The sequence below is a fragment of the Malus domestica genome, chromosome 05 (assembly GCF_042453785.1).
Source record: "Malus domestica chromosome 05, GDT2T_hap1".
Taxonomy (NCBI): Eukaryota; Viridiplantae; Streptophyta; class Magnoliopsida; order Rosales; family Rosaceae; genus Malus; species Malus domestica.
The window spans coordinates 39,646,234-39,671,109 of record NC_091665.1 but is presented as its reverse complement, the minus strand read 5'-3'; the positions used below and the strand labels follow the sequence as shown (position 1 = coordinate 39,671,109).

Here is a 24,876-nt window from a genome sequence, read left to right as displayed (position 1 = left end):
GATTTAGGACTGATTTGACTAAATCAACCATCTATTGGGCTAAATTTACCAAAAGAAAAACAATTGCATCAACGAAACTATAAGAGAAATGCAACATAAAATTTTTTTCGTCTTAAAGTCATACATAAAGTGTAAATTTTAGAACAGTCTCATACATATGTTAGTCAAAATTTACACTTTAAGTATGACTAGGACGAAAAAAACGTGATGTACTCAATCTTGAAAACCACGAAACATGAGAGTAGTAAATAGTTTTTGTCCAAAATAAAACGACAAGGGGAAATGATAATCCGAGTGAACTACAGGGACTGCTTAGTGCAATTTTGCCAAAAGATTTAGTAACCGATACCTTCCCTCAGTTCAGTTTCTGAAGCCGGGAAACAGACGCAGAGTCATCTAGCTGCACATCCTGCATCCGCCATTCATTTGTTGGTACGCTTCCTTCCCTTCCTTCCCTTCTTTCTGTTCATAATCCCAATCAATCTATAAATCTCACACCAAATCCAAACCCCAAAACGCAAATTTCACCGATTCCCCCCCCCCCCAAACCCTTTTCTTATTTTCCACCAAATCCCCATCAGAACGCCCAAAATTCACATCAAGCAGCAAGCTTTCAATTCTCTCTGGGGTTTTCAGAGCTCTGTATTTGAAGAGAGAAAGTGGGTAGTCGTCTAAATGCTAGGTGGGTTGTACGGAGACCTCCCTCCGCCCTCTTCCGCGGAGGAAGAGAAGGCCAGCAACAGCACGGTGTGGTCGAGCAGCACGAAAATGGCGCCGCAGACACTCCGGAAGCCAGCGTCGATTTTCGCCCCGCCGCAGACGATTCTAAAGGCACAGAGCAAGCCTAAATCATCGAATTCCGTGCAGCCGAAAATTACAGCGTCACCGGTGGTTGCATTGTCGCCGGCGGTGATACACGATGACGTGGCGCGACCTGAGCTGGTTGGGGTGACGTCGACGGTGCTGGAGGAGTATGATCCGGCGAGGCCCAATGACTATGAGGAGTACAAGAGGGAGAGGAAGAAGAAGGCTATGGAGGCCGAGATGAGGCGGGAACTCGATAGGAGGCGGCAGGAGGAGGAGGAGAAGGAGAGGAGAGAGAGGGAGGAGAGAGAAAGGGAGAGGGAGAGGGATTTTGGAGAATCAAGAAACATTTCGGGTGAGGAAGCCTGGAGGAGGCGTGCGGCGATGAGCGGGGCAGCAACGCCCTCAGTTCCTAGGTCCCCATCTCCACCGAGTAATCCAGATGGTTTTACTATTGGGAAGTCGGACAGTGGAGGGTTGGGGCTTGGGGCTGGCGGTCAAATGACCGCGGCACAAAGAATGATGGCGAAGATGGGGTGGAAGCAGGGTCAAGGGCTTGGTAGGCAGGAGCAGGGGATTACCACTCCCTTGATGGCCAAGAAAACGGATAGGCGAGCTGGGGTGATTGTGAATGCTAGTGAAACAAAGCCGGAGAAGAAGGCGAAGAGTGTCAGCCTTAACGGGCCACCCACCAGGGTTTTGCTGCTTAGAAACATGGTATGCGTATACTTCTTGGAACTTCACTCATCCTAATTTGTTGCTAATTGCTAGATTGAGAAACTATACAATCAAATCAGCTGTTGGGATATATTTACTGCTAGCATGGCCAAAGATTTATGGGCTCGTATCAAAGTTTCATGGGCTTGAGGGCATCACTTTTAGAAAAATTATAACTGGGTGGAAGACGATGTGTGAAAAAGAGGCGACGTAAAACCACATGTATGATTGGAAGGTTTTTGCTTGTGTAAGACGTTGACTTGGATCGTTGTGATTTGTTTGGAAGATTGATGAATGGGCTTCACTGGAAACATGACATATGAAATTGTACTTGTATCTAAAACATATGTGGTGCATAATGTTTTCTTCATTTTCATGTACAATTTTATGCTTAGGATTCCTTAGCTAATACAATATTAGCTAGTTTAACGAAGAATGGCATTACCTGTTACCTTGAAGCTTTGCAGGGCTTGAGTAGATTTTAGAGCGTATTGTTAGGTTAACTTTGTAGAGTACTGATGTTGTGTCTGTAAACTCTCCAGAGGGTTGCAATATCTTTTCCTGTATATCTTGCCCGTATATCCTGTGTATCATTGTTCAAGGGGCTGATGGTTTGTGGAACCAAACCATATATACAATTATAGCACAACGTTTTTTAGCTGTAAAACCCTGTCAATCTTTTTACTTCAAAGAAAGTCATGAGTCCTTTTAGGTCTTCCTATATAATCTGAACTATTCTATCTTTTATGTCCTTTTCCCTGAGCTGGACATTAAGTTTAACCTCCACTGCTGAAATCTGTCTAGCCTTTACATCTTTAGATCATTGAACAGAACAATATTGTAGTTCCATGACTTCTCCTTAACTTTAGTTTCTTTTTAATGCACATTTTCTTTCTAGGATTAAAATTGTCAACCTATCGACCTTTTATTAGGACTGGCCATTGGACCGAAACAACTGAAAAATAAACTGAGCTTAAGTTTCTTTTGTTAGGTTCGTTAGGTACCATCAAGAATATTGTTCTTCTATTAGCGCTCATTTTGTTGCTGACTACGGCCATGTTTTACCGAAATTTTAATTATTATTTTACCCCTGAACGAATTTACCTTTAAACTTTTCAAGACTTGAACAAAATTGCAGAAGATCTTGGACCCAAGTTCTTTCAAGTGTTTTAGGGGTAGTTGAGTATGGGGGCAAGAACAAAAATTGATTGAACTAAGCACCTGTATTAGTCAAATCGGTGTACAACTGGTTAAGTTGCGTTTAATGGTAAACACCAATCTTGTTCCTTCTATAAAAGCCGGAGGATTCTTTGGGAAGCTAATGAATTTGATGAACAAACTTAACCTGGGCTTTATTCTGTGAAGGTTATTGATCTGTGAAAACAGACTAACACAGTGACTATTTGATATGGAGAAGAAATCGGTGTTTTTTGAACTTATTTGACAACCCATTTATTATATTGATTTCTTGTTCGTATAGATAGTTAATTGCAATTCAAGCTGATGTGCTTTGTTGTTGAAGGTGGGCCCTGGAGAGGTGGATGATGAATTGGAAGATGAAGTAGCATCAGAGTGTGCAAAGTATGGGACAGTGACCCGGGTGCTTATATTCGAGATAACAGAGCCAAATTTTCCAGAGAACGAGGCAGTGAGGATCTTTATCCAGTTTGAGAGGCCTGAGGAAACGACTAAATCATTGGTTGACCTTGATGGTCGGTACTTTGGAGGCAGAGTGGTTCGTGCCACGTTCTATGATGAGGAGAGGTTCGGTAACAACGAGTTGGCTCCAATGCCAGGAGAAATCCCAGGTTTTACTTGAATTACAGAGTTTCAAATGCAAGCTTATTTTCCCGCATACGTAGAGTTACTGAGAAAGATAATCTAGGCTTTGATTTCGACATTGCCACTAACGGCGTGTGTTGCTAGCAGTGTTAGTGGAATTCAAACTCTGGTAGTAGCTTTATTTTTGTGATTGGATCAAGCTTATTTAACACTGTAAGTGTACAATCACATAAAAGGTGGTTATTGCTCTTAGAATGCTTGACCAATTCCTTGTGCCACAAGGCTTTTTTTTTCCCGTGCTGTTTCAACGCCATTTTTTAACTGTTTTAGGGTTTTAAGCTTACTTGCCATCCAAAACGAACAAGGAAACAAGTAATTGATACTGTAAATTCATATATTAGAGGAAAATCAGATTGCAGAAATTCATTTACTCTTTCAAATCCCAACTCATGGGATGAACTAAACTATATAATATATGAATTAAGGAAGATACGGTATGTTCTAAGGCGCGGTGAAGCGGAGGCGAAGCAACCGGCGTGGTAATGTTAGAGTCCTTGGCTTCCTGCAGTTGGTGGTGGCCACCTTCATACATTCACAATGACGAGTAGATGCTCATATTGCTGCTGGGGTTGGTGGTGGTGGTGGTGGTGGTGGTGAAGGCGGCGAAGCGACTTGGAGAATCTGTGGTTGAACACTCACCACACTACACCTCGGCGTTGGTGTCGCTGTTACCACCGTAGTGCTCGCTTTGGGGGTTCCATGTTGGTGCAAATTGAACACCATAGAAAGCTTCAGTGTTGGTAGGAACCATGAAAGGAGGAGGAGATGCATAATTAGTGTGGTGGTGGTGTGAGTGTGAGTCGGGAAATTCTGCAAATCCAAGTCCTCCATTGCCACGAAAACTTGCATTATTGCCCATCACAGAAAAAACATTGCCATCAGCTCCAATTGCATTTCCATTTCCACCCACAAAAATGGGGTCGAATTCACAATTTAGTCCTTCACTGCCGATCATATTTGGTGGTGGTTGGCGGTGGTGCTTGTTTCTTCTGGGATCTCTGTTGGTGTTGATCATTTGTTGGTCGGAACTTGGAGACCAAGGCTCTGCATGTTTGCCAGCTCTCGCCAACTTTCTAATTAAAGTAGCAAATTCCACGTTTCCTATCACAGTGATCTTCTCTTCTTCTGCCTCTACGTTTACACTATAAACACCTGAATTTAATTATAATTTAAAAAGTAAGTAGGGTATTATGATAAGTAAATAGTTAATGTCTACAACTCGAAAAAAATACGATGAAATAGTTCGTGCTACATATGTAAGTTAGATCAGTTGACTAACGTAGAGTGATCTTTTACTTGGATACAATTTTGAATTTCCATTCCCACAAATTAGATTAAGGGATATTTTGGATGCGGTCCATAATCCTTAACATTCTTTGATTAAAACCTTAATATTATTCAAAGTTTGATCAAGGTCCCTTGATTTTGTACACCTCATTATATTACTATTAATATTTATATTTTTATAGTTTTGACATTAATTATTTGATATTTTATGAGATTTATAATCCTATAAATTTAAAATCCCTCATTATAATACTATTAGAAACGGTTACAATAAAAAAATTCAAACATTTTGATTGAATAAATGGATAAAAAATATGTAAAAATAAGAAATAATAAATGGTAAAAGAATGTATCCATAGTGTTGAAAAAATTGGTACATTTTACAAAAAAATTGGTACATTTCACATATAACAAAGTGGTACATTAATAAAGAAGAATGGGTACATTAGAAATAAATTAGGGTACAAATAAAAGATTAAAATTTATGAATACAAATGAATTTTTAAAAATATAGGTGCTAAAAGAAATTAGTGCATGGGTACAAAATAAAACTAAAAAGAAAATACTACAAATTTAAAAAAAAAATGTTGCAAATTAAAAGTGGGTACAAACTAAAAATATAAATATATGATACAAAGTTTAGGCATAAAACATAAATATACCATATGTAATTTTTCTATTATTGATTAAATATACATTGTCACGTGACGGTATACACATGGGTACAAACACAAATAAAACTTTAAAAAATATGGGCACAAAAAGGAACTAATATATGGATACAAATTAAAAATGAAAAGAAAATTGGTACAAATTAAAAAATATTTGCAAATTAAAAATAGGTACAAACTAAAAATAAAATTATATGATAAAAAAATTTAACCATAAATATAAATATACTAATTGTAACATTTTTAACATTAAAGGAATATATTTAAAAATAAAAATATTTTATTATTCAAATAATTAATGATGTTATTAATACCCAAGGACCTTGATAAAAAATTGAAAATGAATAGGATTTTAATCAATGGAGTAACAAAAATAAGGATGTGAACCTAATTTTCCTTTAGATTAATTAAGAGTGTTTCCTATCATTGCTAGTTAGGGTTAACTAAAGGCCTCCTCTTGCGTGTTTCCCTCTACAGTTACTAACAAAACCATCTTGTCCAAAAGTAAGCAAGGGACTAGCGGCTAAAATGATTAAAAGTTTTAAACTATCCACTCGAAGTTCAGAGTTCGATTCTTCCCCGGTCTCACAATATAGTAAATATGTATTAAACATATTTTCTGCAGTCCAAAAAACTGAGATCTAATAGGGGGTTCCAGTGGAAGCCAGACTTGTAGTCAGAGAAGGTTGAAATGCTTGTGAGTCTTTCCGGTTCCTAAAAATGATGGATAATCGTAGCTTGCCACTAGTTATCTCTATTTTCAAAAGAAAAAAGAAAAAAAAAAGGGGGTTCTAAATCCCCCTTCCGGTATAAGAAAAACAACAAAAATATGGTGCATGTTGAAGATATATAGAACCTTGGATCTTCCGGAGGATTTTTTTCACTTTCTGCTCACATCCTTCACAGTTAACGTGCACTTTCAAAACATGCGTCTGCAAAGAAAACACAACAACGAAAAAAGTATTTCAATTTATATGCATTGAAGAAAAAAATGAAAGGGGAAGATATGAGGGAGGAGGAGGAGACCTGGATACTGAAGAAATCAAAATCAAATGTCGACGACATCTTTCTAGCTGCTGCTGCTCAAACAAGCAGAACAACAAATGAACAAGTTTCTTTTTTAACGAGGGGATTGTGTTTCCTTTTATGGCGATGGGGATTTTTCGTTTCGTTTGGCCAAAATAATGCTTTTAAAGTTGTGCAGACAGGACAGAAAATATCAAAAAATTTAGAGCGCTTTCAGGGCATGGAACACAACAAGTGTTTTAATCGTTGAGTTTTTTATTTACTTTAAAGAAGAAATTAACGGTTCAAACACCGAAAATATAGGACATAAAAGGAGTAGACGAACGAAATGTAGGACTGACAGTAGGAGGAGGCGGTTCGGAAAGTGTGATTTGACCATGCACAGAGATGACAAATTTTGGGGGATAAGGATTGTCTGTCCTTTCACTTCTGGTGTCTTTCTGTGTTCTTTTGTTTTGTGTGGTCACGATTAAACCACGTCAACATTTTATATTAATATTTATTTTTATCTTATTATCTTTAAAAAACAATATAAAATATTGATGTGATTTAACCGTGACCACACAAAATAAAAAGGCACAGAAAGTGAGAAGGCATACAATTCTTGTCCAATTTTGGGAGGCATCGTACGATACACACTCTCTCAACAACTACTGATCTTTTGAAATTCACAAGACTTTTCAGCAAAATGATCTTTAAGATTGATATAAATTCTCACTTTAGTTTTTTATAATGAAAATCCATATAAGTGGTCCTGAGGTACTCGGCTTGATGACAGCTCGAGTACATTGCTGCTCATCGAGCCGAGCAACTCTGTCTCTCATACACAATCTACATAGAGACGAAAGGTATACAATAAAGGGATTTTCAAGTATGTTGTATCCTGTGTATTAACTTCAGATCAATACATGGAAAACAGGAAAAGCATACAAGGACGGAATTAGACGATTGTTCTATGTGCGCCAAACGCCTCCAAGGAAAAGCTCTGCAAAACAGACCATGGAGATCTCCAACGCACTGGCTCACAGGCTTAATCCCGGAACACTTCCATAACAAACCATTAACGTGTTCTTTCAAGACAGCATGAACTTTAGTTTCACAGAGGCGTTTCAAGGTCCGGCCTTCGATCGAGTACTTGTTTCGAGTCATCTGGAAATGCATCTGGATAGGTAGCCAAAATTCTTGACTTCATGCTCCTGTTATAAATCACCGCAATGAATCAACACTCGGATCAAAGAAGTAATCAAATATATCACAAACTAAACTACATTTGACATCAACAACTTAGCACAAAATATGCAACTTCCTAAGCATCAGGAAGCTAATACATAACTGCATCAACTGGAAAATTGCATTGACCGGAAGTAAACACCACTCCAGACACCAAAATAAATGTTCAGTTAAACTCGCAAGGCTCATCCCGTTTTCTATTTTCGCTTCCGTGTGTGTGTGTGACTTTGCTTTTAGTAATATCAAAAGATTTAGTAAAAGGTGCCTTGCGAGAATCGGGGGGTTGGGTCGGGGGCATCTATTGTCCGCTACCTTATCCGTACTTTGCAAAGATTCAGTAAGCACTTTAAATAATCAGATCCCGAACCAAAAGAAAGAACTGATCATACCTTAACTTCTGAAATATGTGTTCAAGATCAGTCTTCATAGACTTTAAACGGCGTGTGTTTCTCGAGAAATCTGCAGAAACCTCAGCAAAACTGTTCTCTGAAAACTCATTAAAATGTGACAGGACTGCATTTCCATCTTGCAACCTCCCCAATCTGCACCAGTAGATTTAAATGCCAGGCAAGTAAGCACCCAAAGGCAAAGACAAAAATAAGAGCTGAATCACGGATCATGAAATACAAAAGGTATAACTATTAAATATCCATTCAGTATAAGCATCGCACGGTGTTATTACCGTTTCCGCAGCGGAGGGGAAATATAGGAAACGATAACATTTCTGCATAATATACATGCAAATGAAATTGTTCGAAATAGAAAATCCAATTCCAAGGTTTCTACAATTTGGGCATACGATACAGGCAGGATTAAGAATAAGGATATAAAGTAAGAGCGGCCGCAATTGAAGATACGAGAAAATTGGTTAAGGTAGTTTAGACATGTGAAACGAATGTCACAGCAAAATGGTAGAAGAAGACCTAGAAAGACTTTGATAGAGACTTTACAAAAAGACATGGAGTGCTTGGAGCTAAAAAAAGATTTGGAGTAATGCAGAGGCGTTCTAGGATTCATACAATCGACTCGTCTTAGTGGGATAATGCTGTGGTCGATTTCCACTTCCCCTTTCCTCCCACTCAAGTTCCTCTATTCAATTCAACAGATGACCAAGTAGGGTTTTAATTTTCACACAAACCCATGATTTAATGTCCTTGTTAGCAAAACAAATTCTTAGAAACAGTTCATCCAAACCTATGAATAAAGTTTCTTCCTTTCTCTCCCTCTAACTCTCCAAACAGCATTTCACAGAAACCCAATTACACATATGAAAATATGCAACAAACAATCGAATTTAAAATTAAATGAACAATGGTAAACAAGAATTTAATTAAAAATTGCTCAGTCAGAGGAGAGAGAGAGAGAGAGAGAGAGTTTTCTTACATGATGTGCTGCAATTGTTTGAGGGAATCCAAGTCCTGAGCATCGATTAGTGTTTTGAAGTCATTCGATATCTCCTCTGACGCTTCCCTGATCGTTTCTTTCTCCGTCTGTTCCATCTTCTCTTCCACCAACCTATCACTCTCTCAGGACTCGTCAGAGTGGGAGGTGGTCGGAAGAGAGCCACAGAGCCACTGTCTCCTTTGGGTCGGGCTACAGGCCCACAACCCAAATAAGGCGAGTCAAATAACCCAAATAAGCAGGAATTCCAGGAGTTAATTTACATGGGCCGGTCCCAAGTGAGAGCTTACACAGGCCCACGATAAATTGGCATTACATTAGGTTGAAAACTTGAAGGCTCAACCTTTGTGGTTTATCCACACAAAAAAAAATGGTTGGCCTTGAGTCCTTTTGTGAGAAAGTCCAAGGATTGTTGGGTGATCAAAACAAACTTAGGGGGTGTATTCAATTGAGAATGTGAGAGATTTTAATGGATTTATAAATCCATGGATTTTTATGGAGTTTAATTGATTTGTAGAGATTCCATATAAAATTTTGATTCAATTCTCTCGAAATCTCATGGGAAGATGTGAGATTTGTGGATACTTAAAATACACTACGAAATCTCTCCAATTCCCTCTAATTCTTTAACTTTCTCAAATTCTTTAAAATCAATTTCTAATTGAATACACCTGGAATGTTATAAACTTCTTTAAAATCTTAATTGAATACACCTAGATTTCTAAGGATTTTAATAAACTATTTTGAAATTCTAATTGAATACACCTAGAATTTCAGAGAATCACTTAAAATCCTAATTGAATACCCCTGGAATTATTAATTCCCTGAAACTCTCTCAGAATCCTAATTGAATACACCCCTCTTACTCTTCAACTCCTGAAAAATATTTCATAGTCCTGTTGTGTCACCGATCGATTTCGGTTTAGGGTTTAGAGTTTCGAGTTTAGAATTTAGGCTTCCGTCTGAAAAAATGTAATTTCATAGTCCTGAATATCATTTTTTGGGTATTTTTGCTCTTGCGTGTAAGCTTCCTTAAGATTCATAACAAATTTCGTTGTATGAGTATAAATTATAATTAGCATTTTTTTATCATTTAGCTGACCTTAGGGCATGTCCATGACTACATGAATGATACGAAAAAAACAACCTTTCGGTTTTGTTTAGGGCATTACTTCTGATCACTAACCCTTTTGCGTTCATGCTAGAAAGTTACTTTTGACCCCAATCCTTTATCTCCTTGATATTATGGAAGAAGAATTGAAAAAATATCATATAAATATGTTCATTATTTCCCACTACAAACTAAATAAATAAGTTCTAAAAAAACCTAAATAAATAAAAGAAAATTTACTAGGTCAACATGTTTACATGCTTTTGCTGGCATAATAAATTTCAAAGTTGTGAGAAGTATGAATCCAAAATTTGCACACTTGTTTGTTTGGTCCAACACAAACCCAAGTAAAGATTTGTGAGATAGAAACAATTCATGACTTATATTTCTTAAAACCCACCCTGCAAAACTCCAACCATCCACAATATCCCCTTCCTCTTCAAACAAACAAATTAAACATACATATATTGCCAAAGGAGACCCAAAACCCACCAAACATCATAACCATCCTGCCCTGCACTGCATCTCCCACCAAACAGCAAAAGTCCCTCGTACTGTCACAGTCCCCTAAAACCCTAATCCTCCAAAAAAAAAAAAAAAAACAATTCACAGAAACATGAAAGCTTCACCGGTACCCCCCCACCGCCCCACCAGTCAAACACTCAAACTATTCAGTATTCACCCTGATAACCACTAATTAAGACTCTCTGAATAATGCCTCTCTCAGACCATGATTGTCTATCGGACTCAAACCCTAGCTGGCTACTAAATAAATTTAAGAAGCCTGCAGATCATTAGATTTGGTTAAAGATGTCATCAAAAATTTTCCACAGTCAGACAAGCAAAGCAAAACCCAATAAACTAACTCAAACCCTAGCTAGGGTTAGTGTTTTCGAAAAGCTAGAGATCTTTGCACTTTAATATTTCTCTGCATTTCTTTTGCACTGGTCTTTTTTCCGTTGTTGGAGAAACCAACAGTGCCATAAAAAGGATTCAAAGGGCACGCCCAAGTTGAAAGCTCTGACTCTACCCACCTGAAAAAGGGATAATTTTCTTATTAGATTTTAAAAAAATGAAAAATGAAAATCATAAAAAAATAGAAGCATGAGATTAAAGCAGTATTGACAAAAGTGGAGAGGTAGGGTGGGTGTCTCCATGCGGGAACACCTGCTTTAATTTACTCTGCACCACAAGATAGAGAGATTCATATCATTTTCCCATAAATAAACCCCATTAGTTTAATTTACCTGTCATCGTTTAATTTGTTAACAAATACGCAAAAAATATAGAGCACGAGACTCGAAATTTTCACAGTGCCTACCGCCTTTCGTGCTCAGCTTTAAAAACACCTCGAATTTCAAATGCTGAAAAGGCAAAGGAGGACATCTCAGCCTCCGGGCAGAAGAGTAGAAGAGGCCCCTCCTCAAACCATGTAACTGTTTTATGCTCATGAACAGGCATGTAATGTCCATGTTTGAACATGTTGATGTATGTATCTGCATGCTGGAAACAATGCCGTTATTAGGACTATGCATGCATTGCATGGCATGCATCATGTTATTATATGTACTTCGGATGAATTGCCAAGTAAAATTAGGATGAAAAGAACGTATATAGTGTATTATCAAAAACGTACGTAGTAATTAACTTGTACTAGTAGGAAAAAAAAATCTTATATATCTAAAAGAAAACAAAGTGATAATTCATGTTATATTATTGAAATTAGAAGCATGTTTAGGTAACATGGGAAATAATTAGTAGAATAACACATTATAACACCCTCTTTCTAATCATGTAAAGAAAAATACATAATAAATTATGGGATGTGCTATCCACACATCCCAAATTACTACTCACATCCTTGTTAATTTCTATTCACTGATATTCTTCAATTCATCTGATCTGACGGTCGAATTTTAAAATGATGTGTGAGAAGTAAAATGAGATGTGTGGATATCACACCTCTAAATTATATGTTCACTACATGCAAGTTCTCGAAATAAAACTCATATAACAAGATTGCCGTCTTATGTTATTAGCTTTGATTGTTATATTTTTGGTGGGATATGTGTTGACTATTTATAGATGCATAGTCAATTTAAAGTCCAGATATGCTATTTAAATTACTTTTTTTAGATAAATTTATAAATCTTACAATGTTTCACTTATAAAAAATAAGCATATTAATTTTCATAATCATCAACAAACACATTAATATTTAATTCACCCTTTAAAGTCCGTTTTGTTGGGAAGCTGTTGGGCAGCCTTGTGATATAAAACACAGAACGATAAGATGTTGATGGACATGACTTGAATCCAAATTTCCAATCAAAGAGAGACAAAATCAGGACTAGTGTACGTATTTATGTCAATGGTTTAGCCACCAAACCTAACCAAACCAAGCACGTAATTGATAATAATTACCAGATTAATTTTAGGGTTCATCATTAGGCTACACAGTAAAGAGTAGGTGGTCCATAACATATTAGCACAAGCATATACCGTATAGCAGACAAGGCAGAGCAGAAAAGCTGAGGGGAGGCAGGAGGGCATGGGGTTTAGGCTTTTGGGCACGTCTTTTAATTGAAGGGGAGAAATGGGTCTGGCTTCGTTTCAGAAGTATACTGATTGTGATTGGGACATGGCTGGTGTTGAATGGCAAGTGTGAGGTCATCCCTCCCCTCCATCGGATGAGAATCCTCTGCGAGAATTCCAAAGATCACTTCTTCATGTCTGTTTATTATGTTGTTAAATTTTGTTATATATGATTTGTGTTTAATTTTTTATAAAATAATTTAAAATAATTTTTATTGGCTTGATAACAAATAAACGAACACAATAAAGTAATTTTCGAGATCCTCATAAAAAAAATCGAGATATGATTGTATTCCCCCTCCCTCGATCCCACTCCCTTGACTATTTATAAACTTGTGTGGTGTGGCCATTGAGCAAAGTGAGATTCTTTTTGGCCCGCTTATCTCAAAGATTCAAAACCCCCAACAGAAATAACGATTCTTGCAATTTCCATTTATGGAGTAAAACATAACTTTAGGATTTTAGTTTAGTGAAAAAGAATGTTTGTGATGTTAGAATCTAAGTCATGTTTGTAAGAGGGAGAAAACCTATTTTTGCTTTTAATTATGCGTATTTTCAACACCATGAGAAAGTTTAGATTCATTGTTTACCTAGTGTTGTGATTAGGTTATCGTTGTGAGTTTACATTATTATTTCACCTTTTCCCTGCAAAAATAAAAAATAAAAAAATAAAAAATCATATGACCGGTATTTTGGTTTCGGTTTCGCACTAAGATAACATCGAATAGATATACAAGAAGCTATTCTCTTTTTTTTGCTCCATTTTAGTTTCTTTTCTTTCAGTTTCACCCAAAAAGTTAACAAAATCTTCAGATCAATAGTTTAAATCTACAATCGGACAACAATTCAATGGAAAGATTACTAACTAGTCTCCTTAATTCAATTATATGTTTCAATATTTTATTACAAACTTTGCTAGGTGCACTTTCATCACAATCTCAATGTGCGTGGAAATATAAAACAAACTACATATACAAATCATTACGGTTCGGTTGGTTTACTGGTTGTTGTGTATACAAAGTGAAAAATATTAGGAGACATTTTCAAAAGTAAAACTTTTTATAAACTCTCGGCCGCCTTATATTTTTTATGCAGTGTCTTATAATGTTGACACAAAATTAATGTTAAACTGTTGCAAGTGCAACAAAAAATGTGAGAGAGGACTGGGACCAATGACTTCACCAGCATGCAACGTCGTACGGCAGCATGACATACTCGGATACTCCACAGCATCACACTAATTACACAGAATCCATCAGGTGACGTGTACTTGGTTGGTTTTCTTGCAACCATTTCAAATATATACCATGAAACGTTTAATCTCACATTTAAGGAGTCCCAAATCCAAATTAAAAGCATAATTTCACGTTTATGTGTATTTAATAGTTATTTGTTAGGGGTGGACACATGTCGGATCACATCAAATGGTATAAACTTGAGCTCTAAAAAATCAGTCACAAAAAACGAACAAAAAATAGATAAAATACAAAAACTTAGGTATGGCAGTGTGACCATGTAGATATTCAAGCAATCTCACATAGGAATATGCTTCATTGTATGTAGGTATTGTTTCGTCTAGCTTAGGTACAACTTTCAATACATACGATCAATCATCTGTAAGATTAACTTATCGGCAATTGGTTGGCCAGGCTGTCTAATTGAATAATGTAATTTCTCTAGATAATGAATGACACGGTTGAATTAGTTTTGTCGTCTTTGTAGGTTAAATGCCTAAATAGATGTTATAAACAAATTGTAATCAAATGAAAAAAAAATAGAAAAAAGATGATCTTCATCATGTAGGGTTTTATTCTGTTTAAGCTAATTGTAGCTAAGTTATGATCCAACTTTTGTACACCATGGTTAGATGTTTGTCTTGTTTGAGCTTACTTTCACAGAGAGAGAGAGAGAGAGAGAGAGAGGGAGAGAGAGTTGGTTTGCCTCACCATATCTTTATTATTCTGAAGATTTCACGGATTTAGCAGGTCTCCTGCAGTTTTGGCAAATAGGGTAGGATCTTCATCTTCTTCTCCCTCTTGTCCTTTGCATTCAATTGCCTTAATTCAATTATTTTCTCCACGTGTATTTACAGACCACTGCAAAATGCAGAGACTCTCTGAGGATAAAATTAAAATAAAAACATGTCAGTGGACCAATTTGTAAAGCACGCTGTTATTGACTACTGTGGAATATTTTTACATGATCCCTTGGGTAAATTCCATAATTCAATCTTACCCTCCACTTTTGGTGAACTGTTGTATTTTGTTGCAATTTTAAAAGAGACTGGGAGTGAATAAATCTCACTGGAAATTTACTGCAGTCTGCAGTGCCAGATAAAAAAAGAGCACCAGGACTTTCTTCTTCAAGGTTTCGGACATTTTTGGCAATGTACATGCTAAGAAATTAGTGCGTGCTTTCCTACGTTCGAAATGGCTAAAATGGTCGATGTGATTTTCAATTTGGCCGAGTTAATCGTTATATTATTCATATTAGTTAGAATGATCCATGTGACTGACTTGAGCAATGACGTTGGGAGAAACTCGGTAGTGTTGACTGACTTGAGCAGCCATCACACTCACACCGAGCGCGACCAAAACATTACAGGGATCGCATGCTTTTGTGAGAGATTCGGCATTCACAAACCATTGTGATACGTTGAAGTAGACTGCATAACCATATCCATATTGATCCAAAATATAAACATACAGGCTTCCAGAGGTCTAAAAGTACACTTATAAGAAGGAACTACATAACTTTAACAGATAACTTAAAGTGTTCGTTGAGATCTATCGTCACAATCACACGAAGGACCAGTTCACGAACATCAATGCCAGGCAGTGATTGGAATCATCGTCGTTAACAACTTTCCATGCAACAGCTTGCTCGTAGGACACCGGCCTACCCATGCTGGATGCACATATTCCGGCTGGCAGATATGCAAAGCCCTAAAAATTCGGAAGAAAAGAGCACGTTAGAAAGTTGTATGAACAAACGATTCAAGATAGAAAAACAATAAGAGCCTGGTTTGGGGAACTATTACCTGTTGCATGATTTTGGAGAACTCCGAGCAGAGAAGTTTCCGTCCAGCTTCGTCTAGAATCTTGTCAAGCGTGATATCTTGGAGGGCAACAAGGGTAGTTTCAAGCATGTCAAGGCCAGCCTGGTTTGCAAAGGTGAACACTGGAGATGCCTGCAATTGAATTTCCAACAAACATGTTGAATAGGGAGCTCAGCATGTAGTTACTAGGCTACAGTCTAAGAGAGAAGGAATTACATTTGTTTTCACAGAGCAGCACATGATGGCATCCGAATGGCGCCAAAGTTGTTTCAAAACAGCATCACCAGATGAGATATCGACACGAAATAGCTCTCCCCCAGTGTGGATCCTGAAATACCGTATGTGTTCAGCTTTATGCAACTAAACAGGACCACACATTGCTAACACAGATATGCAAATAGAACACTAAAGTAAAGAGATGAAATATAAGTGACACCTGTAGCTTCGGAAAATCCATCGTGCCAAAGTATGAGCTTCGGGAGATCCAGGAAGGGTCTTTGGCCCTACTTGGGAGCTGAGCCTGGAAGGGGCAATAGCCATAGCTACCCTCTGAACAGAGCTTACAACACTACGCACGTACTGGCGAGCCATAGCAGCCACATTGTCTCGCAAGTGGTTCTCAAAGGTAAATTGGAAGGCTATGGTTAGAACTGACCTAAGGTTGTAACCATTCCCATCAGGGTCATTCACGGCGCGAGCACCACTGGTTCCTATTTCAAGGGTAGAGGCCAAATCTAATGTCCGAGATGCAGTAGGTCCATCCTGCAGTAAAGAAACAAGTAAAAGAAATCAGATATAATCAAAACAGATGGATACAAGAAATACCGCGATGTAAGTAAGATTAGTGACGTCACTTAACTGCCTTGGGATCCAAAGGTATGACATGAAAACCGGAGGGCAACAAAGGAGCATCATCAGCAAATGATTCATCGATAGGTGCGAAGACAAGCTGAGCACAGGCACCAACTGCATTCTCATCAACTCCACTGCACAACTGTAACAGTATATTATAGGAAAATTGTGTTAATTGACAGCAACAGCAAACACAAGATGGATCCAATCGATATGCAGAATCAGTACACTAACCTGTAATAAGTACATATCCTGTGCCAAAGCAACATCTTCAGGAGAGAAAGCAGGACCCTCTAGCCGAACTACCTCTAAAAACTACATAAGAGTGAATGGCACGAATTACTACAAAATTGACTTTAAACACGGTGAATACACAGTAACAGCATTGAGTTTAACACATGGAAAATGCAGTCACTGAAATGAATTTGGAGAGGATGATAAAGTAAATACCTCCTCATGCTCCACAGTTTGTGCGAGTGGTAAAATATTCTGAGTGGTAGGAAAGCCACCACCTCTTGCAAGAGGAACTGCATATGGACTAGCTTTGAGACATGCAGCAGAGTATGCATCAACCCCATAGTCAGCCCACTCTGAGCGGTGCTCCCTCAGAAAACGAACAAGCAGAGCAGGAGGAACACTCTGATTAACCAAATGAAAGATATCAGTCAATGATAGAAACCAGATTACTGAAAAGGGAAAGGACAAATATACAAAACTAAGGAAGAACTGAGCCGCAATTGGGTTAAGTTGATAGGGAATTACCTGCAGCAGCATTGATGCCTTAGCACACAACACTCCTCCTCCAAAAGGTGAGAAAATAGATGTGTTATACTGCGAACCAAGCACTTTGTTTGGAGATGAGTTAATCGCAATGGTTACATCTTCCACACCATCACTACCCATAAGTGTCCAACCGTCATCAGCAAACCCATTAACAGCATCGTTAAACCCACTGAAATCCAATTCCAAATATTCTCAGTAAATCAAGAAATATGTTACTCCAGCGGCCAAGGTTACATATGCACTTCAAATTGCAACCACCCTTTTGGTACTCTAGATTTCGGAGGGCATACCTGCACAGCCTCTGACAAAATGTCCTCAGCACAGCAGGTTGGCGACCTCCACCATGCTGAATTTCTCCACTAGACTCTTGAGATATCTGTCGTATGTGTCGCAAGGCCTACAAAATAAAATAACAAAGATAAGTTGTGAACGGATAGGAAGAATAAACTACAATGTATAGTGACATTTGCACAAAAGTTCTTACAGAAATGGTCGTCTTCTGAGCAAGGATTTTGGAAGATTCATACAGTGACCTGAGAACTTCAGGGACGCTCCAGGCCTAAGACATAAAAGGCACTTAATAAGGAAATCAAATAACTAAAGATTTGAGATAGAAATAGTAATGATATACTCTCACATCTAAATCAACATGATCAACAATGTTGATAATGGAGCCACCACCCTCACAAGGTCGGATAAGATAGCCGCTCGGAAGCATCTCAGCTCTGACAAAACTTGCAGATGTTGGCCCCGTTGGGCCACCAGTAGAAGAAGTCAACGACCTCTCGCATACCTGTACACGTAATTTTGAGATGGTGAGACAACTACAATAATTTTTCCACCAAGAACAACCAGAGATAGTAAGCCAAATCTCAGGATAAGAAAGGAATCACTGATTGAATTACCACAAGACTGCCGTCTTCCAAACTTGTAGTATATCTTAGAGTCCAAAAGTCACGTGCCGCAGCCAATGTTGTGGGTGCATAAGTCTGGTTCAAAAGAAAATTTAAAGATTTAGAAAACAAAACAACATTATCGCCACAATATTTGATGCCTGGACGCATAGTGATAGAACACCAATTGATTAAAACAGCGTACCTGCATGTATACGAGCTCAATTGTTCCACCATTCCCCGCAGGGATTAGACTTAATACCTCAAGGCATCGACAATCGCGAAACCAAGACTTACGATCTTTGAGGATTTCGGCGACCTATAATGGAAGTGAACATTTTACACCACGAGAGAAAGATGCATAAACACAAATTTCTCAAGCGCCATCTGACAATTCATACCTTTGTGGGCTCTAGGCTCACAAGACCGCAAGCTCGTGCTGCTACTCCACTGCAGTTGCGGGAGACAGCGACGATGCCAATAGAATCCGGACCAGGCTACAAAATATTGAAGGGAAAGTTACATTTCGAAGTGGTCCAGCAGATATAAAGTAGTAGACTGTAAAATATAGACTCATGCTTGCCCATTGCTTTCAAAGAAACGAAGCTACCTTCATCCCAATCATCTGGACCCAGTCGACAGCAGTTCCAGTAGCCTTAGAAAGGAACTCTGCCAGGGTCTCTTCTGCTATTGCAAGAAGACTGAAACATAAAAATAATAATACTGTAAGCTCGCTTACTTAATCATAAACTAAATAGCTTCAATTAATTGTTCCACAGACACTAACGACTCACCCAGCTGGGTTGTTAGCTTCCCTTTTGGGGTGCTGGGGAGTTGGGTTTTGCTGTTGTTGGTGCTGACCACTCATGACCACAGACTCGCAGCTATTGTCTGTGGTCGTTCCCGATGCCTGCATAGAATTATCAAAACAGCTTAGAATATGCATGATCTCAAAAACCTTATAAGTTTTTAAAGTAAATTTCGTTTGAAAACATGCAACATTTCGTAGAACAGAAGAGGCACTTAGTGAAGGCGGGGGGAATTACGGTATGCAGTTGCTGCTTCATAAATCCATTCTCATAAACCAAATGAGAAACTTGCTTCTGTAAGCGGTCATTTTCTTCCATTAACAGCTTGTTCATTGCAGACAACTTTCTGTTCACTGTCTGGAGCCGAGAAGATTCCTTCCGCTGCTTCTCTCGGCATCTACACAAGTAAGAACAACACGCAAAATGCAAGTTTTAGAGATTAATCTATCAGTTGATGGTCGTAAAACCTTATTCGGCAACTCAAATACTAATGTACGTACAAAAAAGATCGGCAATTTTGAATGCTGAAACTAACCGATTTATTATGTCACTTGCGTGATAAGTAAAAGGCTACGTTTGGTAAGCGCAAATTAATTCATGGGAAATAATTTACGCAATAAAACATCGAATAAAAATCATGGGAAAAGGAAGAAAATTCCAAACTCCAGAAATGGCATTAATTAAGCAAAAAAGGTGTCACTTGGCTCAAAAGAATCATGGGAAAAGAAAGAACATAATAAATAAAAAAGAAAACCAAAGAAAAGTAAAAAAAAAACTCTAATTTTAATGAAAAAGAACAAATAAAAGTGTAGTGAATAGTACAGAAAAAGGTAAGAACTTAGTTTTTCGTTAAAATTAAAGAGTATTTCGTTAAAACTCTAATAAAAAACCCTAAAATAAAACAAGAAATAAAAAAAAGTGGATTGAGATGTCATTATCCTTCATTAAAAGTCCAAAGGACGCAAAAGCAGGTTATAAATTTTACATTTACTTTTCTGCAAAAGATTAAATATGCAAAAATCCAAGTGAAAGTTTCACTTTTTAACAACTGTTATCGTTTACTTCCATTAAATCGCTAACTAAAGTAAGGAAGCGCAGAACCCTTTTTGGGAAGAAGATCGTCGTTCAGATAATTCTCATTTATCTTAAAATAAACAAGAGAGAGAGAGAGAGAAAAAAAAAAATTTCCTTGTGACATAAACTGCACTATACGAATAATTTTTTACCAAAAAATAAAAGACAGAAGCTTGAGATTTGCAGTCTTGCAGACCAGAGAAACAATATGTATGTGTATATATATATGTATATATGGATTCTTTTGGATTCTTTAGCGCAAAAACGAAGGCATTTTAGAATTTATACAGCCAGAACTGAGTGTGATAAAGCTTTGTTGTCGTACTTGTAAATAAAGAACTCAGCTTTTTCCAAAGACAGAACGGTTAGAGCATTTTAGAAATGATAAAAAGAACCCACATTTTCTCTTCAAAACTACACCTTTACACAAACAATTCAAATTAATAAAAGTCCATCACTTTCCAGAAAAGATGTGAACTAAATTTGAGATCCATCTCTCCACCAAAAATTATGACAAAAACGGGAGAGAAAAAATGGCAGAAAATAGATGACAGAGGAGGCCAGAGAATCAAATTACCATTTTCCCAGCTCTTAAAAAATTTAAAAATTAAATGGTTAATATTACCTGCGGTTCTGGAACCAGACTTTGATCTGTTTGGGCTCAATGTTGGAGAGAATGGGGCACTCTCTGATGAGCTGCTGCCTTTTCAGAGAGCTGGGCTTTGGGCACTCTGAGTAGACTCTCTCCAATGCCTCCACCTGCTCCGGCGTATACCGAACGTACTTGCTCGAATCCATCTGCTGCCTCCCGCCGCTGCTGCTTCCCGGCGAGTCTCGATGCATTAGCAGTGCCATGTACGGACACACCACAACAAATCCAGAGGCTAAAAACAGGGAAGATTTGTGAAGAAAAACAGAAAAGACCACAAATCGAAAAGTGGGAAATCTCGGGAAACAGGTGAAAACGGAGGAAACTCAGAAAAGATGCGGACTTTGAGCTCGCTGTTTTGGTAGAGGGGGAAGAAAAAAAATGGTGGGAAATGTTTGGTTTTGTGGGTTCAGAAAGATGATTGGTTTTGGGTTAGGTGTTGTTCTTCGTCTTCTTCTTCTTTGGTGATGGTGGTGGTGTTAGTGCAGCTGGGCAGGCTCTCTCCGCCAAGAGAGCCTCCTCTCACCTTCATCAGATGCCTCTCTCTCTCTCTCTCTCTCCCCTCACACACTCTCTCGCTCTAAAACTCTTTTGGTTTTTCTCTCTCAAGAACTCAAAAACTGAAAAACCCAAGTTAGAAAAAGCTCCTAGCTTGTTCAACAGTGGTTAAAGGGTGGCCCTGCTTATGGTTTGGGGCTCCAATCTCGAGAGTTTTCTCTAGAGAGAGAGAGAGAGAGAGAGAGAGAGAGAGAGAATTTATGTTTTTTTGTTTTCAAAAAATAAAAAGGAAAAATGAGAAACCCACAGAAATAGAAATAGCAGAAAGGGATAGATAAGGGGAAGAGAGAGAATGTGTGTTTTTCTTTGTTTGTGGGTTTGTATGTTGCGACAGAGAAAGCAAAGCAAGCAAGCCACAAGAAAACAAACACTTCAATGCCAAATCAAACGGCAGCTGTGAACTGTCTACGACTCTGTCCTTTTCTCTCTCTCTCTCTGCTTTTCTAAATTTATTTTTCCAATTGTTTTAATTTTGTATTTCTTGATTAAAAATATGAAATCTTTCCTTTCTCTCTCTTATTCTCTGTAACTGTGTGTGATGTGAACAATTTCGAAAAGGAAAGAAAAAAAGGGAAAAGAATAAATAAATGAGGAAGGCAGCGCTGCTGCTGCTGAGCTGACTGCTGATATGATATGATATGAGCCTGCAGGCCGTGAGAGTGAGGAGGGAAACCCAAGGCAACCACCGATGAGATGAGAGAGAGAGATAGAGAGAGAGAAGACGTTTTTACAGATCTAGTTAATGTTTAATGTTTTGATTTGATTTCAAGTGGTCTAATCTTAAAACTTGTTCATCTCAGAATCTACTTAATCAACGGTAGGTAACGAGGGTTTAGTTGGGGTGTTCTTAGAAGTACTGAAAGCATCGCTCAACCACATAAGTGCTTATGACAATGTTTAACAGATTGAAATTTGCATTTAGAAGAGTTTTAACACTACAAACATCTTGAGACAGAAAAATTAAAAGTGATTTTACATTTTGGAGAAGCATGAAGTAAGAGCTTCCGAAGTACATTATGGTCATAAGTATAGCAGTTCTGATAACAAATACTTAATACTTAATAGCTTTAATAATATTGGAATGAACGGTAAATTGAATGTGGCATGTTTTTGCTTGGCCATGATGAGAGCTACATTATGTATGTGCATGGGATGCATGCATATGGATGGATGTTGTTATGTGTGTAACATATGGATGCATGTATGCATGGGTGAGAAGGAAACTGTGGGGAGTGGGAGTTGCATGGGAAGCGTGAAGGGAGAGAGAAAATGGACAAAAGTAGAGTAACGCTTGCATTACTTGGTTATATGGGTTCCTTGCTACTTGGGCGGTTTAACCCGGAACTTGAGAGGTAAATTCAATAATAGGCCCAAATTCTAGGGTTTTGAAACTTTTTTTTGTTTTTTGTTTTGTTTTTGTTTTTAAATCGTAAAGAATGAAGGAAAAATTGGCCACTCACAGGGAATTGTGGCCATCATTTAGGCGAGAGATGTTTCAGTTTGCCGAGAACATAGTCTTGTACACATGTAATATTGTACAAATTTTTTCTTTAAGGTCCTAACTAATTATATTATTACACTTGGTGCATCAAGCTGTATTACTTAGAATTTAAACAGCTTGACTCATAACTCATAAGCAAATGCAAGTGTTTATTTTGTGTTATTGAGGCCTAACGAACATTGTGTCAATAATACTCTGCATCTAAAAAAAACTTAACTAATTTGTAGTATGCAATATATATGTGTGTCATGTAAGGAAATACACGTGATAGATGCGTAAACACTAGTACATACATTACAGAATAACGTATATGTAACACGTTAAAGATGCAAAGAAAATGACTTGTTTCGATGATATACCACTCCATCCATCATTATATAATTAGATATAGTAAAGCCCTGAAGGTGTGCGTATGTTCATTTAATAGTCACACGTAACATCTACCAAATAAAATCAAGAAGGATGTAGTAACAAATAAAAAATAAGTCATTTATGAAGAAATATTGGAAAGTGTCATGGAGGATCAAATCAGTTTGAATCGAATTAGTCTGCATTATCATGGACTTACTACATATTTTGACAAAAAAGAGATGCTTGGTTACACAAAAATGATGGAGGAGTTTTTACGCAAAAGCAGTTTGTTGTCTATTCACATAACTTTGTGTTTGTGATTGGAAAGTTTATATTATTATTCATTATTTAAAGATCATTCATTTTTGCACAAAATAAAAAGACGGTTTAGTCCTTGAATTATATAAAAACAGAGAGTCGGAATCGATAAAAATATGATAAAAATTTCTATTTATTTGCTACAATTGATTAACTATACAAACTTAGTTCTTAATGAGGGTAAATTGTGATGCAAACCAAAACTCTGGATAAGTTTCAAAGTAATCTAGTTTTGGACATATGTAGTTGGTGGTACTTACTTGTAGAGAAAGCCAGATATGCAAGTGTTATGTCAAGGGAAAGGGGAAAAAAACTCACGGGATGGACGTAATGGGGTAAATTTGAGAAGATAATTCAACTTAACCAATTTCAAATCATCATTATATTTGTTTGTATTTACAAGTGGGGTTTGCTGTCCTCAAATTCAACTTATACATATTTCTTCATGCCAATAATACCCTAGTTAACTTATTAACTCACTAGAAATGTGGCACGTATTGTGAATGTGCATGCATCGTAAGTTAAAAGTGTGAAAAGAGACCAACTAGCTCTCGGTATCTAATGATATTTTATTACTGTCAAAAGAGGTTTTAAGTCTGAATCATTTTCGATAGAGTTTTATACAGTTACCATATACCACGTATTTTACCTATTAAATCTAAGGAAAACTAATGAAAATGATTTGAAAACTTTGAGTTTTAACGATAAGGACAAAATAAATGGCAAAGTGAATAGTACCATGATTGATTTTTTAGTGTAAAAATGTGGTTTTCCGTTAAAGTGAACAGTATCAAGAGCTTTTCGTTAAAGTTTCCTTAAATCTATGCATTGTTTAATGAAATTGAAGGGTAGTCAATAATAGTTTATATATATATATATATATATATATATATATATATATATAATAGGGTTAATTGATATGGTTTTAGTTTCTCCACCTGAAAAAGGAAATAAGAAAACTTTAAACACACTTGATTATCAAGCTTCAATGATGGATGCCAGTTTATACAAATTTTTATTTTTGTCAAAAGTGTATACAAAAATTTAAACCAAAGTTTATATACTTTATAGCATGCATGAAGAGGCCTCTTATTAAATTAATTAACAAGTGGCAGGGGTTCACATCACAAATTGAGATCCTGTCTGAATCTCTGTTTCCGGAACTTGGAAATTTGAGCTTTTTAAGGGCTTGATTTTGTGTGAGATTGATGGATTATTAAGGGCCACATGATATAAATTGAGTGGTCTAGATTTCCAATTCCGACGGCTCTGGACATAGAGATCTAACTCTCGATCCTCACATCACATCACATGGGGATCCTTATGAGCAGCTTATCCGGACAGTT

General features: G+C 37.3%; 3 protein-coding genes across 3 annotated transcripts; 1 reads left to right on the top strand and 2 right to left on the bottom strand.

The window, feature by feature from the left end:
• Nucleotides 1–296: 296 nt before the first annotated feature.
• On the top strand, nt 297–3,558 carry LOC103435617 (DNA-damage-repair/toleration protein 111-like). Its single transcript, XM_008374005.4, has 2 exons — nt 297–1,521; nt 3,044–3,558. The coding sequence occupies exons 1-2, from the start codon at nt 676–678 to the stop codon at nt 3,338–3,340; spliced, it is 1,143 nt and encodes a 380-aa protein (XP_008372227.1). The 5' UTR covers nt 297–675; the 3' UTR covers nt 3,341–3,558.
• Nucleotides 3,559–7,024: 3,466 nt separating this feature from the next.
• Nucleotides 7,025–9,188, bottom strand: LOC103435616 (kxDL motif-containing protein LO9-177-like). Its single transcript, XM_008374004.4, has 3 exons — nt 8,961–9,188; nt 7,967–8,119; nt 7,025–7,543 (listed from the first exon to the last, which is right to left on the bottom strand). The coding sequence occupies exons 1-3, from the start codon at nt 9,074–9,076 to the stop codon at nt 7,444–7,446; spliced, it is 369 nt and encodes a 122-aa protein (XP_008372226.1). The 5' UTR covers nt 9,077–9,188; the 3' UTR covers nt 7,025–7,443.
• Nucleotides 9,189–15,335: 6,147 nt separating this feature from the next.
• LOC103435615 (homeobox-leucine zipper protein HOX32-like) lies at nt 15,336–21,998 on the bottom strand. Its single transcript, XM_008374002.4, has 18 exons — nt 20,779–21,998; nt 19,317–19,476; nt 19,065–19,180; nt 18,881–18,971; nt 18,672–18,767; nt 18,476–18,589; nt 18,283–18,366; nt 18,015–18,170; nt 17,862–17,936; nt 17,668–17,774; nt 17,357–17,546; nt 17,045–17,233; nt 16,829–16,909; nt 16,602–16,736; nt 16,179–16,504; nt 15,959–16,070; nt 15,725–15,874; nt 15,336–15,629 (listed from the first exon to the last, which is right to left on the bottom strand). Exons 1-18 carry the CDS (start codon nt 21,006–21,008, stop codon nt 15,483–15,485), a joined length of 2,559 nt encoding a protein of 852 aa, XP_008372224.1. The 5' UTR covers nt 21,009–21,998; the 3' UTR covers nt 15,336–15,482.
• Between the last annotated feature and the right edge of the window lie 2,878 nt (nt 21,999–24,876).